The sequence below is a fragment of the Oncorhynchus kisutch genome, linkage group LG6 (assembly GCF_002021735.2).
Source record: "Oncorhynchus kisutch isolate 150728-3 linkage group LG6, Okis_V2, whole genome shotgun sequence".
In the NCBI taxonomy this organism is placed as follows: domain Eukaryota; kingdom Metazoa; phylum Chordata; class Actinopteri; order Salmoniformes; family Salmonidae; genus Oncorhynchus; species Oncorhynchus kisutch.
The window spans coordinates 17291372-17304696 of record NC_034179.2 but is presented as its reverse complement, the minus strand read 5'-3'; the positions used below and the strand labels follow the sequence as shown (position 1 = coordinate 17304696).

Below are 13325 nucleotides of genomic sequence, written 5' to 3'. Positions count from 1 at the left end.
CACTTTGTATTTCTTTAACTGTAATATGGTTAAATAGGCTCTTGGAAGTTGAGTGCTACATCACTGCACAGCGGGTTTTGTACATTGAGTCACTTTGAAACATGTACAGGATTGGGCTATACTCAACAATTCCATCAATCAGAATGCAAAGACAAGTTTTATTGTAAAATATAATTGTAATGTTCTAACAAACAGCAGTACAACACTAAGATGCATTTGTCTGTTATGCTTGAATGGTAATGATAAAGCCTAGTGTTGTACTAAGAAATGTGAAATAGAGAGAACACTGAAAAAGGTTCCCATGACTTGTGTTTAATGGGTGCAACAGTGATATGGTTCAAAATGGCATCATTGTACCTGGATGATAATACTACTGTACTACTCGTCTTCACAGAGAAGCTCATCACAAACTGTTGTCTGTCTTAATTCAGGTTGAAAATAGGAGGTAGACAGACGGACAGGAAATAGAGAGAACGCAGCAGAATACCTCTGTCGGTAGAATGAGAAGACTCAAAATGGGAGTGGTGATGACTCCCATCACACATTCTATTGAGGATTTGGCTGCATTCATATGAAAGGAAGGTCAGTGGGGTAGTGTCACTATCAATCTGAGATGAGTTATCTATCCTTCTACAACTCACGGCTACATAAAACAGCCATCTTCATGCACATCCATCTTCAATTAAACCATTTAGCAACTTTTAGCGAACATCCCTGTTACTGTTGATGAGTTGACAAAGATAATGATGCCTTTGTGCTCATGGAAAGAGTTTGTTGCTTTTGAAATATCACCTCAAGGTACAGTATTAGTAGAAAGACAGTCGTTCACAGGCTGTGTTCAAACAGGCAGACATGCAGTAGTTTTTGACTAACTCTTCTTCAGTAACTAACAGAGACAAACTGGAGCCCTTACAAATATGTTAATTTGTAAATTACCCCCAACTGACAACCACAGGCAAGCTAACTGTTTTGTAGTACGCCAAAGCTCTATAGCTGCTTCTGTCCTCCGGAGCCGCCCTATAGCTGCTTCTGTCCTCTGGAGCTGCCCTATAGCTGGTTCTGTTCTCTGGAGCCGCCCTATAGCTGGTCCGACTGGTACTCTGACACCTCGGAGAAGGTTTCTGAGAGGCTGAGAGGTGGATCGCGGTCGTCGGTGCAGACAATCTCGAAGTGGTAGTGTCTGAACTCGATGGCAAAGGTGGCGAGGAAGCCCAGGAAGAACATGACCAGCGCCCATTGCGCCCGCGCCGCGTGCATGTGAAGACGTTGCGCCATCAGGGCAAAGTCTGAACGGGGTGGGGGTTAAGGGTCAAACAAACACTTTACAAAATGTACTTTCAAAATGTGTAATTCCTAGCTTCCTCTCATGGTAAACACTGATTTAACATGGCTGAATAAGTGAAAGGTTTCCACCACTACAGCTGTATCCAGCCAACATACCCATAGTAATGCCCTCACTGTACCGTAAGGCTCTTTGTTTAAAGGGCCTGCTAAGTGACAGAGTGAGTCCCTGGTGCAAGCCAGAGGAAGGATACAGAGCAGCATGCAGGCGGTGACAGCCCCTGACAGTAGGAAGCGAGGGATGCCCGCCCTCCGGCCCTCGTTCCTCAGGTTGACCTTCAGGGTGATGACAGATTGCACCCAGCAGAACAACGTCCCCAGGCCAAACGTCATGGACGTCCCAATGTTGTGAAGCTCCTCGTCATTTGACAGCTGGACCAGACACATTACAGAAAGATGACAGACATGGCTGTTATCTGTTTCATTTCATTACTGTGACCCTGCTACACACACTGATAAAAATCTGATTATCACTGCAAACCAAGATGAGGTTTTTGTAGATTTTGTCAGTGGTTCTCAAACGTTTTGGGTCTGTACCTGGTTAAATAAAATAAAATGTAGGGGCCACGGGTTGTGTAAGACTACTGACTCCTACGAAGTACTCCAGGGACAGTCTAGGGCAGGGCTTTCCAACCCTGTTCCTGGAGAGCCTTCGTGCCAACCCAAATTTAGAGCACCTAATTCTAATAATTAGCTGGTTGAAAAGCTGAATCGTTAGTTATAACTGGAGTTGGAGCGAAAACCTACAGGGGGGTAGCTCTCCAGGAACAGGGTTGGAGCGAAAACCTACAGGGGGTAGCTCTGGGAACAGGGTTGGAGGGAAAACCTACAGGGGGGTAGCTCTCTAGGAACAGGGTTGGAGCGAAAACCTACAGGGGGGTAGCTCTCTGCGAACAGGGTTGGAGCGAAAACCTACAGGGGGGTAGCTCTCTAGGAACAGGGTTGGAGCGAAAACCTACAGGGGGGTAGCTCTCTAGGAACAGGGTTGGAGCGAAAACCTACAGGGGGGTAGCTCTCTGGGAACAGGGTTGGAGCGAAAACCTACAGGGGGGTAGCTCTCTAGGAACAGGGTTGGAGAGCCCTGGTCTAGCGGTTAAGGAAGTGTTTCCCAAACTCGGTCCTGGGGCCCGCCCTGGGTGCATGTTTTGGTTTTTGCCCTAGTACTACACAGCTGATTCAAATAATCAAAGCTTGATGATTAGTTGATTGATTGAATCAGCTGTGTAGTGCTAGGGCAAGAAACTAAACGTGCACCCCTTTGGGTCCCAAGGACCAAGTTTGGGAAAGGGGAAGTTAGGGACTAGGGGAAGTGTCTAGGGCCTGAAGGTTTATTTTCTGGACAGAGCCAGTGACTCCTACCTGGAAGTTTCCCACCAAGGTCATGCCGAAGCAGGCCAGGGACAGGGCCACCAGACTGCCAATATTGAGCCAGGGTTTATGGACCCGGGGCTTCAGCTGCAGGTATCTGAGGACACCAATGATGAACCCTGAAAGGAGAAGACCCATAAGGGATCTCTGTTCTGGCAGTCTCTAACCATTTCATTCCTTGTACTGGGGACCCACAGGGTGTGCAGGCTTTTGTTTCTGCTCAATACTAACCTCATCAATAACTGTTTGTAATGAGCATTACATGTTCTGCTGCTGGAACTGCTGACTGTAAATCCATCCAAATCAATAGACAGTACTTCCCCATTTTATAATATGCATCCTGTTGTTTCTATTCTTGTCTCTATCGTCCATCTCATATCCTGCCATTATTATGGTACAATGTCCAATGTTCACTATGTTTTCATGTACATGTAAACTTTATATGATAGAAGATAGGAGAACATGCATCAGGCCTACCTACGAAGGCAGCCAGGTTCATGACCTGGCTAAAAACACAGCTGGCTGGGGGAGCATTGCCTGCAATGCTGAGAGAGAGAGAATTGTATTGACAGGAAGCACGAATCCTAGGTAAAGATCACTAACCAATTAGGTTGGTACTCATAGGCTGTGTACCTTATATATGGAGGGGATTTAGTTCCAGATCGCCTGTGAAAAATTGCATCTAATGTTTAGAAATAGTGCATGGTCATAATGACTGGAATAACATATTTCTACGTTCTTCATTTATATTCCACCTTACTTGTATTCTGAACTCAGGGGTGTTATCTTCTCATCTTCAACAGCTATAAAATACCTGTAACCAAAGTAATTTATGTTAGTAACACACAGCTGTAAGGCCGAATGGTGCGTGAGATAACTGAAAAGATCTGGAAAAATAAGACACTTACACAACCCAGAGTCCAGCGGCTGTGAAGAGAGAGTACATGATAGGGAGAAACGTCCAGGGACTGCACTTCCTCATGGTGTCTCCTGTAAACAAAAAAAAACATTTTAAACATCTCCACTCCCTGAGAATGGTGAGACAGGAAATGGAAGGAGGTAGAACTGTTTTAGAACCACCTGCGGCAGAACATGTAAAAACCTGTCCTGAGATGTTTGAGGGAATTACTGTAACTCAAAATAGAAGTACAGGAATGCTGTTCTGTTCCAATGCCACACTTACGAATGATAAGACCAAGCCAAAGTCAGGTCCGGGGGTTAATCTACAGAAGAAAAACACAATATTATGTGACCTGTTTTTACAATTTGAGACTGCAGTTACCTCTTCCGGATTAACCTAACATTGAATGGCTAGTAGCTTGCTAGGCTGTTACAACAATTAGTTAACGTAAGGCTCGTGTAATTAATTGCACTTATTAAAACCTTGAATTAACTGACATGTAAACGGAAAGGTGTATGTATCTAGAACCAGAATAATTTCAGCACTGGATAGCGGCGAAAAGCCCATTGGGCCAATGTTCTGCAGCCGTTGATTTCAGAACCACTGCTACTGGACAGCTCCCGTGTCTACAAAGCTGGGGAATGCAAATTGCCAAGGACGACCAATAAAACACAATATTTATTACAGCCACTCAGTACAGCAACAACAATCACTCACTGACAGTCAATTTGCACGTGCATCAGATTGAGCCAAGAAAATGTACACAAAATATTTTTGTGATGACTGCATAGATAGTGCATAGCCTTGAATGAAAACGATGTAGCGAGCATGTAGGCCTACATTTTACATTCTACCGCGGGCCGGTTAGGTATTTAACACCTACCCTGTCAATATGTTATGTCATTTCTACCATGATACTTTCACAACAGCGACAGATTGACATGTAGGTCACTGATAACAGCTCACTTTCCCAAACAGTGTTTTATTGTATTGTTCCCCACAACCTTTAAAATGGAGGATACCTTCCCTTCCCTAACTGGCTTCCCCAATCCCAATACCCCCCTCTATCTGTCTCTGATCAATCGTCAGACAGAAAAATGAAATACCTCGTTGCCAGCCAGCGCCTGTTGGATTTAGATTCCGTCTTCTTCTAATTTCATAATTTACTGAAACACGCAGTTTTGTTATGAGTCGTAGTCACAAATGGTCATATAAACATGTGCCTGAGAGCACTAAATCCGGAGATAGTGAAATGGAGTGTGCAGTCGCGAACATACACTGTGGCCATGGGCGAACCTTTTCTTTGCAGCACTGAATATTTAGGCGAGCGAGGAAAGAGCCTTCTACCGTAGGAAAGAGCAATAGCAGTAAGCCTCGTTTCCAGAATGTAAACTGTCCTACCCTACACTATAACCTATGTGACATGACAGTAGGCAACCTGTAGCTGCTCTGCTGTGGACACTTCACTAAGAGGTAGGGTGCATTCAGAAAGTATTCAGAACCCTTCATTTTATCCAAATGTTATTACATTACAGCCTTGTTTTTTTTTATCCCCCCTCATCAAAGTACACACAATACCCCATAATGACAAAGCAAAAACAGTTTTTTAGACACTTTTGCAAAAGTATTAAAAATAAAAACTGAAATATCACATTTACATAAGTATTCAGACCCTTTACTCAGTACATTGTTGAAGCGCCTTTGGCAGTGATTACAGCCTTGAATCTTGGGTATGATGCTACAAGCTTGGCACCTGTATTTGGGGAGTTTCTCCCATTCTTCTCTGCAGATCCTCTCAAGCTATGTCATGTCGTATGGGGAGTGCACAGCTATTTTCATGTCTCTCCAGAGATGTTCGATTGGGTTCAAGTCCGGGCTCTGGCTGGACCTCTCAAGGATATTCAGAGACTTTTCCCGAAGCACCTACTGCGTTGTCTTGGCTGTGTGCTTAGGGTCGTTGTCCTGTTGGAAGGTGTGCAAGTTTTCATCAAGGATCAAGGATCTCTCTGTACTTTGCTCTGTTCATCTTTCCCTCGATCCTGACTAGTCTCCCAGTCCCTGGCACTGGAAAATATCCCCACAGCATGATGCTCCCACCACCATGCTTCATTCAGGGTCTGAATACTTTCCGAATGCACTGTATGTGGATTTCTGGTTTATTCAATTTAGCTAATGTTATTCAATTATGCTTTATTCAATTATGCTAATGAAATAATGCTACTATAATAGCATCATGTTACGTTGGCATGTTGTTCATAGAAGAAAAACATAATGGATCTTCTGTGATTCAACTGAAAAAGCAAATTAATAAATGTACCTCGACCCTCACAGGAATTGGGAGGAAAATCTGCTTATTTTCCAGGCAATAAACATAAACACCGAACTTTCATATCCAACAGTTTATTATTGAAAAAGCCCTCTCTAATGAATGGCACAAAGTCAACTAACACACACATGAAGTATATCTATAAAATAATTTATCTTATCTATAATAATGATGATGATACACATACGTACATATAGTTGAAGTCAGAAGACTCCACAAATTTATTGTTAACAAACTATAGTTTTGGCAAGTCGGTTAGGACATCTACTTTGTGCGTGACACAAGTAATTTTTCCAACAATTGTTTACAGACAGATTATTTCACTTATAATTCACTGTATCACAAATCCAGTGGGTCAGAAGTTTACATACACTAAGTTGACTGTGCATTTAAACATCTTGGAAAATTCCAGAAAATGATGTCATGGCTTTAGAAGGTTCTGATAGTCTAATTGACATAATTTTAGTCAATTGGAGGTGTACCTGTGGATGTATTTCAATTTGTATTTGTAGACCTTCACAAGTCTGGTTCATCCTTGGGAGCAATTTCCAAGTTGAAGAACACCATCCCAACTGGGAAGCACGGGGGTGGCAGCATCATGTTGTGGGGGTGCTTTGCTGCAAGAGGGACTGGTGCACTTCACAAAATAGATGGATTCATGAGGATGGAAAATTATGCGGATATATTGTAGCAACATCTCAAGACATCAGTCAGGAAGTTAAAGCTTGGTCGAAAATGGGTCTTCCAAATGAACAATGACCCCAAGTATACTTCCAAAGTTGTGGCAAAATGGCTAAAGGACAACAAAGTCAAGGTATTGGAGTGGCCATCACAAAGCCATGACCTCAATCATATAGAACATTTGTGGGAAGAACTGAAAAAGCGTGTGCGAGCAAGGAAGCCTACAAACCTGACTCAAGTTACACCAGCTCTGTCAGGAGGAATGAGCCACAATTCACCCAACTTATTGTGGGAAGCTTGTGGAAGGCTACCCAAATGTTTGACCCAAGTTAAACAATTTAAAGGCAATGCTACCAAATACTAATTGAGTGTATGTAAACTTCTGACCCACTGGCACTTTGATGAGAGAAATAAAAGCTGAAATAAATCATTCTCTCTACTATTATTCTGACATTTCACATTCTTAAAATCAAGTGGTGATCCTAACTGACCTAAGACAGGGAATTGTTACTAGGATTAAATGTCAGGAATTGTGAAAAACTGAGTTAAAATGTATTTGGCTAAGGTGTATGTAAAGTTCCGACTTCAACTGTACGTACATTCAGTTACCTACACATCAGATTAATCATATGCATCATTTCAGCCAGATCCAATCATCACAAAGGAAACTCCACCATACTCTGTGTGTCCCCCCAATAAGACAGTGTATAAACAACTAAACCAGAAATATACAGCTTAGGCTATTGATATAGACCCAGTATAAAGCGTGCAGAAGACAGGTACAGAATACAACCAAAACAAATACGGTCCTTCCACAACTGACAGGAAAATACAAGCATATAACACAAGCTCAATTGTCAAAGATACTCTGATATAAACACAGTACCGTTGTAAAAGCTAGAAGCACTACGGCAACGCTAACGCTCACTATACATAACAGTAGAGTGAAATTAATATTTTCAATGAATCAAATGGATAGATTCAAAGTTTGGTAGATGCTCTCATATCTCATTTAGCTTTTTGTCACATTCTGTCTTGCATTTAATTAAATCTGAATTACTCCCACTATAAAGTACATCATGACAGAGTGACAGACACGTCTTCCCGAGAGTAGTGGTGCGGTTTTGTGTTATTCAGACAGGGGGATCCAAACTGATTCAAACAGGGGGAACCAAACTGATTCAAACAGGGGGAACCAAACTGATTCAAACAGGGGGAACAAAACTGATTCAAACAGGGAATCCAAACTGATTCAAACAGGGAAACCAAACTGATTCAAACAGGGAAACCGGATTAACATTCTATTATATCAGTATGCATCATGAAGAGTTGGATAAAAACTAATAGTTACTGAGAATATTCCAAGCACAATCTAACCCCATTATGGCTGCGTTTACGCAGGCAGACAAATTCAGATATTTTTTCCACTAATTGGTATTTTGACCAATAACATTAGATCTTTTCACATCAGATCTATTGCAGATTTGATCTGATTACAAAAAAAATACCAATTAGTGCAAAGAATTTAAGAATGTGAAGTTGTCAACCTGTTTCAAGCTGAAGTAAATATGGAGAATGAACTTTCAGCATACAGAATAGATAAGCTAACTTATTTTCCATAATGAGTGAAAGTACAACATCTATAAGTATAAGGGCAGCTAAAAATATTCATTTTGAAAATTATTGTTGGAGATGAATTCATCACCATCAAAGCAACAGTTACTCAACTACCCCTTGCACATTGTAATTTTGGTACTGACACTGAGCCTGTATATACAGTGGCAAGAAAAAGTATGTGAACCCTTTGGAATTACCTGGATTTCTGCATAACATTTTATCTGATCTTCATCAAGTCACAACAACAAACACAGTCTGCTTAAACTAATAACACACAAACAATTATACGTTTTTACGTCTTTATTGAACACACTGTGTAAACATTCACAGTGAAGTGTGGAAAGTGTATTTGAACCATTGCATTTAATAGCTGGTTAAACCTCCTTTGGCAGCGATAAACTCAACCAAGCGTTTTCTGTAGTTGCGGATCAGACCTGCACAACGGTCAGGAGGAATTTTGGACCATTAATCTTTACAAAACTGTTTCAGTTCAGCAATAATCTTAGGATGTCTAGTGTGAACTGTTCTCGTTATCATGCCACAGCATTTTAAATCGGGTTGAGGTCAGGACTCTGACTGGGCCACTCCAGAAGGCGTATTTTCTTCTGTTGAAGCCATTATGTTCTTGATTTACTTCTGTGTTTTGGGTCATTGTCCTGTTGCATCACCCAACTTCTGTTGAGCTTCAATTGGCAGACAGATAGCCTTACATTCTCCTGCAAAATGTCTTGATAAACTTGGGAATGATGATAGCAAGCTGTCCAGGCCCTGAGGCAGCAAAGCAGCCCCAAACCATGATGCTCCCTCCAAAATACTTTACAGTTGGGATGAGGTTGATGTTGGCATGCTGTGCCTTTTTTTCTCCGCACAGTGTTGTGTGTTCCTTCCAAACAACTCAATTTTAGTTTAATCTGTCCACAGAATATTTTGCCAGAAGTGCTGTGGAACATCCAGGTGCTCTTTTGCGAACTTCAGACATGCAGCAAAGTTTTTTTTGGACAGCAGTGGCTTCTTCCGTGGTGCCCTCCCATGAACACCATTCTTGTTTAGTGTTTTACGTATCGTAGACTCATCAACAGAGATGTTAGCATGTTCCAGAGATTTCTGTAAGTCTTTAGCTGACACTCTAGGATTCTTCTTTACCTCATTGAGCATTCTGCACTGTGCTCTTGCAGTCATCTTTGCAGGATGGCCAGTCCTAGGCAGAGTAGCAACAGTGCTGAACTTTCTCCATTTATAGACAATGTCTCTTACCGTGGACTGATGAACATCAAGGCTTTTAGAGATACTATTGTAACCCTTTCCAGCTTTATGCAAGTCAACAAATCTTAATCTTAGGTCTTCTGAGATCTCTTTTGTTCGAGGCATGGTTTACATCAGGCAATGCTTCTTGTGAATAGCAAACTCAAATTTTGTAAGTGTTTTTTATAGGGCAGGGCAGCTCTAACCAATGTCTCCAGGTTAGCTGACTCTTGACTCCAATTAGCTTTTGGAAAAGTCATTAGCCAAGGGGTTCCCATACTTTTTCCAACCTACACTGTGAATGTTTAAAGGATGTATTCAATATAGACAAGAAAAATACAATAATTTGTGTGTTATCAGTTTATTAAGCACACTGTGATTGTCTATTGTTGTGACTAAGATGAAGAGCATATCAAATCTTATGACTGATTTTTGCAGAAATCCAGGTAATTCCGAAGTGTTCACATTTTCTCTTGCCACTGTAGCTTGCGTTCTCATGTTTACTTTATATCATTTTGTCACGGCTTCCGCCGAAGTCGGTCCCTCTCCTTGTTCGTTCGGCGGTCGATGTCACCGGTCTTCTAGCCATCGCCGCTCCACCTTTAATTTTCCATTTGTTTTGTCTTGTTTTCCCACGCACCTGGTTCACATTCCCTCATCAGACTAAATTTATATTACCCTCTGTTTCCCCATATATGTGTGTGGAATTGTTCTTTGTGTAGGGTGTTACGCTACAGGCTGGCTTGCGCTAGGTTTGTTTCAAACCTAGGTTTGTTTGTTTTGTTTAATCCGGTTCATGTTACCGTGGTTGTGCTTTGTGCTGCCTCGCCTGTGCCACCCTGAGCCAGGGTGTATATTAAAGTTCTCCTGTTATCACCCATATCTGCTCTCCTGCGCCTGACTTCCCGGCAACCAGTCACTCACCCCGTTACAGAATTCCACACCTGTCGTAGAGGAGCGTGTCCGGGAGCACGCGGCGATGCTCCACCCGGCTCCTTCGAGACGTGAGAGGGTGTCCGCCCTCGTCTCGTGCCTCTCGGGGAAAGCCCTGGAGTGGGCTAACGCAGTGTGGGTAGAAGGAAATGTATCGCTGGACCACTTAGAGGAGTTCACCCACCGCTTCCGGGCAGTCTTCGACCACCCGCCCGAGGGTAGAGCGGCGGGTGAGCTTCTCTTCCACCTGATGCAAGGGACGAGGAGCGCCCAGGAGTTCCGGACCCAGGCAGCTAGAGTGGGATGGAACGACAGGGCCCTGATCAACCACTATCGCTGCAGCTTGCGCGAGGATGTCCGTCGGGAGTTTGCCTGCAGGGACACCACCCTCACCTTTGACCAGCTGGTGGACCTGTTCATCCGGCTGGATAACCTGCTGGTCACCTGCGGAAGTTCAGACGCGGCTCTGTCGGTTACATCTCCCAGCACCACCGCTCCAGTGCCTATGGTGCTGGGGGTGCTGCGCTCAAGGAGGCTGGAGGGGGGGCCTTCACGTGCACCATCTGTGGCCGCAGAGGTCACACTGCCGGTCGGTGTCGGGTTGGTTCCTCTGGGGGTCGAGGCAGCAGGCAGAGCGCTCTGGTGTCATCCCAGGTGAGCTTGCACCATTCTCACCCAGAGTCCTCTGTTGCCCACCTGTTTTTGCAAGCCAACTTTCCTGAGTTTTCCCCGCATTCCCAGCATAAGGCGCTCAATGATTCAAGCGCAGCTGGGAATTTTATCGACAGAGCATTCACCCATAGTTTAGGGATTCCCATTGTTCCAGTGGTTAGGCCCTTTCCAGTTCACGGTCAACCATTAGGGTCCGGCTTTAACGGGGAGGCCACCACTCCTTTTGTGATGGTGACGCAGGGGGGTCCCAGGGAGAGAATCAGTCTCTTCCTCATTGACTCTCCTGCGTTTCCCGTGGTGCTAGGCCTTCCCTGGTTAGCCTGTCATGACCCCACTGTTTCATGGCAACGGAGGGCTCTCATGGGGTGGTCGCGGGAGTGCTCGGGGACGTGTTTGGGGGTTTCCATTGGTGCTACTACGGTGGAAATTCCGGACCAGGTCTCCACCATGGGCATTCCCCCCGAATATTCCGATTTGGCTCTCGCCTTCTCTAAGAAAAAGGTGTATCAATTACCACCCCATCATCAGGGGGATTGTGCGATAAACCTTCAGGTAGACGCCGCACTTCCCAGGAGTCACGTGTATCCTCTGTCACAGGCGGAGATGGCGGCTATGGAGACAATTGTCTCTGAATCCCTGCGTCAGGGGTACATTCGGTCCTTCACTTCACCCGCCCCCTCTAGTTTCCTTTTTTGTGAAGAAGAAGGAGGGAGGTCTGTGCCCGTGTAATGATTATTGAGCCCTTAACCAGATCACTGTGAAGTACAGTTACCCGCTACCTCTCATAGCCACAGCGATTGAGTCAATGCACGGGGCACGCTTCTTCACTAAACTAGATCTCAGGAGCGCTTACAACCTGGTGCCTATCCGGGAGGGAGACGAGTGGAAGACAGCGTTCAGTATCACCTCAGGGCACTATGAGTACCTCGTCATGCCGTATGGGTTGATTAATCCTCCGACAGTCTTCCAAGCCTTTGTGGACAAGATTTTCAGGGACCTGCATGTGCAGGGTGTAGTGGTGTATATCGATGACATTCTGATATACTCCGCTGCACGCTCCGAGCATGTGTCCTTGGTGCGCAGGGTGCTTGGTCGACTGTTGGAGCATGACCTGTATGTCAAGGCTGAGAAATGCCTGTTCTTCCAGCAGTCCATCTCCTTCCTAGGATACCGCATTTCCACCTCAGGGGTGGAGATGGAGAGTGACCGCATTTCAGCCGTGCGTAATTGGCGTTTTTTAGGGTTTGCCAATTACTACCGGAGGTTTATCCAGGGTTTTGGTCAGGTAGCGTCTCCCAGTACCTCACTGCTGAAGGGGGGACCGGTGTGTTTGCAGTGGTCGGCTGAGGCGGACAGGGCTTTTGGTCTCCTAAGGGCTCTGTTTAACTCGGCTCCCGTGCTGGCGTATCCGGATCTCTCTTTGGAGTCCACGGTGGAGGTGGACGCGTCCAAGGCTGGGATAGGAGCCGTGCTCTCTCAGCACTCGGGTACGCCACCAAAGCTCCACCCCTGTGCCTTCTTCTCGAAGAAGCTCAGCCCGGCGAAGCGAAACTATGTTGTGGGGGACCGGGAGCTGTTGGCTGTGGTGAAGGCGTTGAAGGCGTGGAGACATTGGCTTGAGGGGGCTAAACACCCTTTCCTCATCTGGACTGATCACCGCAACCTGGAGTACATCCGGGCAGCGAGGAGACTGAACCCTCGCCAGGCAAGGTGGGCCATGTTTTTCACCCGTTTTGTTTTCACCCTATCCTACAGACCAGGTTCCCAGAACGCTAAGGCAGACGCACTGTCCCGGATGTATGACAGAGAGGAGCGGCCCATGGATCCCACTCCCATACTCCCGGCCTCCTGCCTGGTGGCGCCGGTAGTATGGGAGCTGGACGCGGACATTGAGCGGGCGTTACGTGCAGAGCCCACTCCCCTCCAGTGTCCCGCTGGGCGCCTGTATGTTCCGTCTGCTGTCCGTGACTGGTTGATCTATTGGGCCCACACGTCACCCTCCTCTGGTCATACAGGCATCGGTCGGACGGTGCACTGTCTGAGTGGGAAGTACTGGTGGCCCACCTTGGCAAAGGACGTGAGGCTTTATGTTTCCTCCTGCTCAGTGTGCCCCCAGTGTAAGGCTCCTAGGCCCCTGCCCAGAGGTAAGCTACACCCCTTAACCGTTCCACAACGGCCTTGGTCGCATCTGTCGGTCGATTTCCTCACCAATATTTCTCCCTCACAGGGTAACACCACGATCCT

The 13325-nt window shown here is 45.3% G+C and overlaps 1 protein-coding gene across 1 annotated transcript; it reads right to left on the bottom strand.

Moving 5' to 3' along the window:
* Positions 1 to 138: 138 nt before the first annotated feature.
* On the bottom strand, positions 139 to 5056 carry tmem150c (transmembrane protein 150C). The gene is made up of 9 exons (XM_020484952.2): positions 4717 to 5056; positions 3893 to 3932; positions 3618 to 3699; positions 3470 to 3523; positions 3343 to 3375; positions 3187 to 3254; positions 2701 to 2828; positions 1536 to 1713; positions 139 to 1286 (listed from the first exon to the last, which is right to left on the bottom strand). The coding sequence occupies exons 3-9, from the start codon at positions 3689 to 3691 to the stop codon at positions 1078 to 1080; spliced, it is 744 nt and encodes a 247-aa protein (XP_020340541.1). The 5' UTR covers positions 3692 to 3699; positions 3893 to 3932; positions 4717 to 5056; the 3' UTR covers positions 139 to 1077.
* Between the last annotated feature and the right edge of the window lie 8269 nt (positions 5057 to 13325).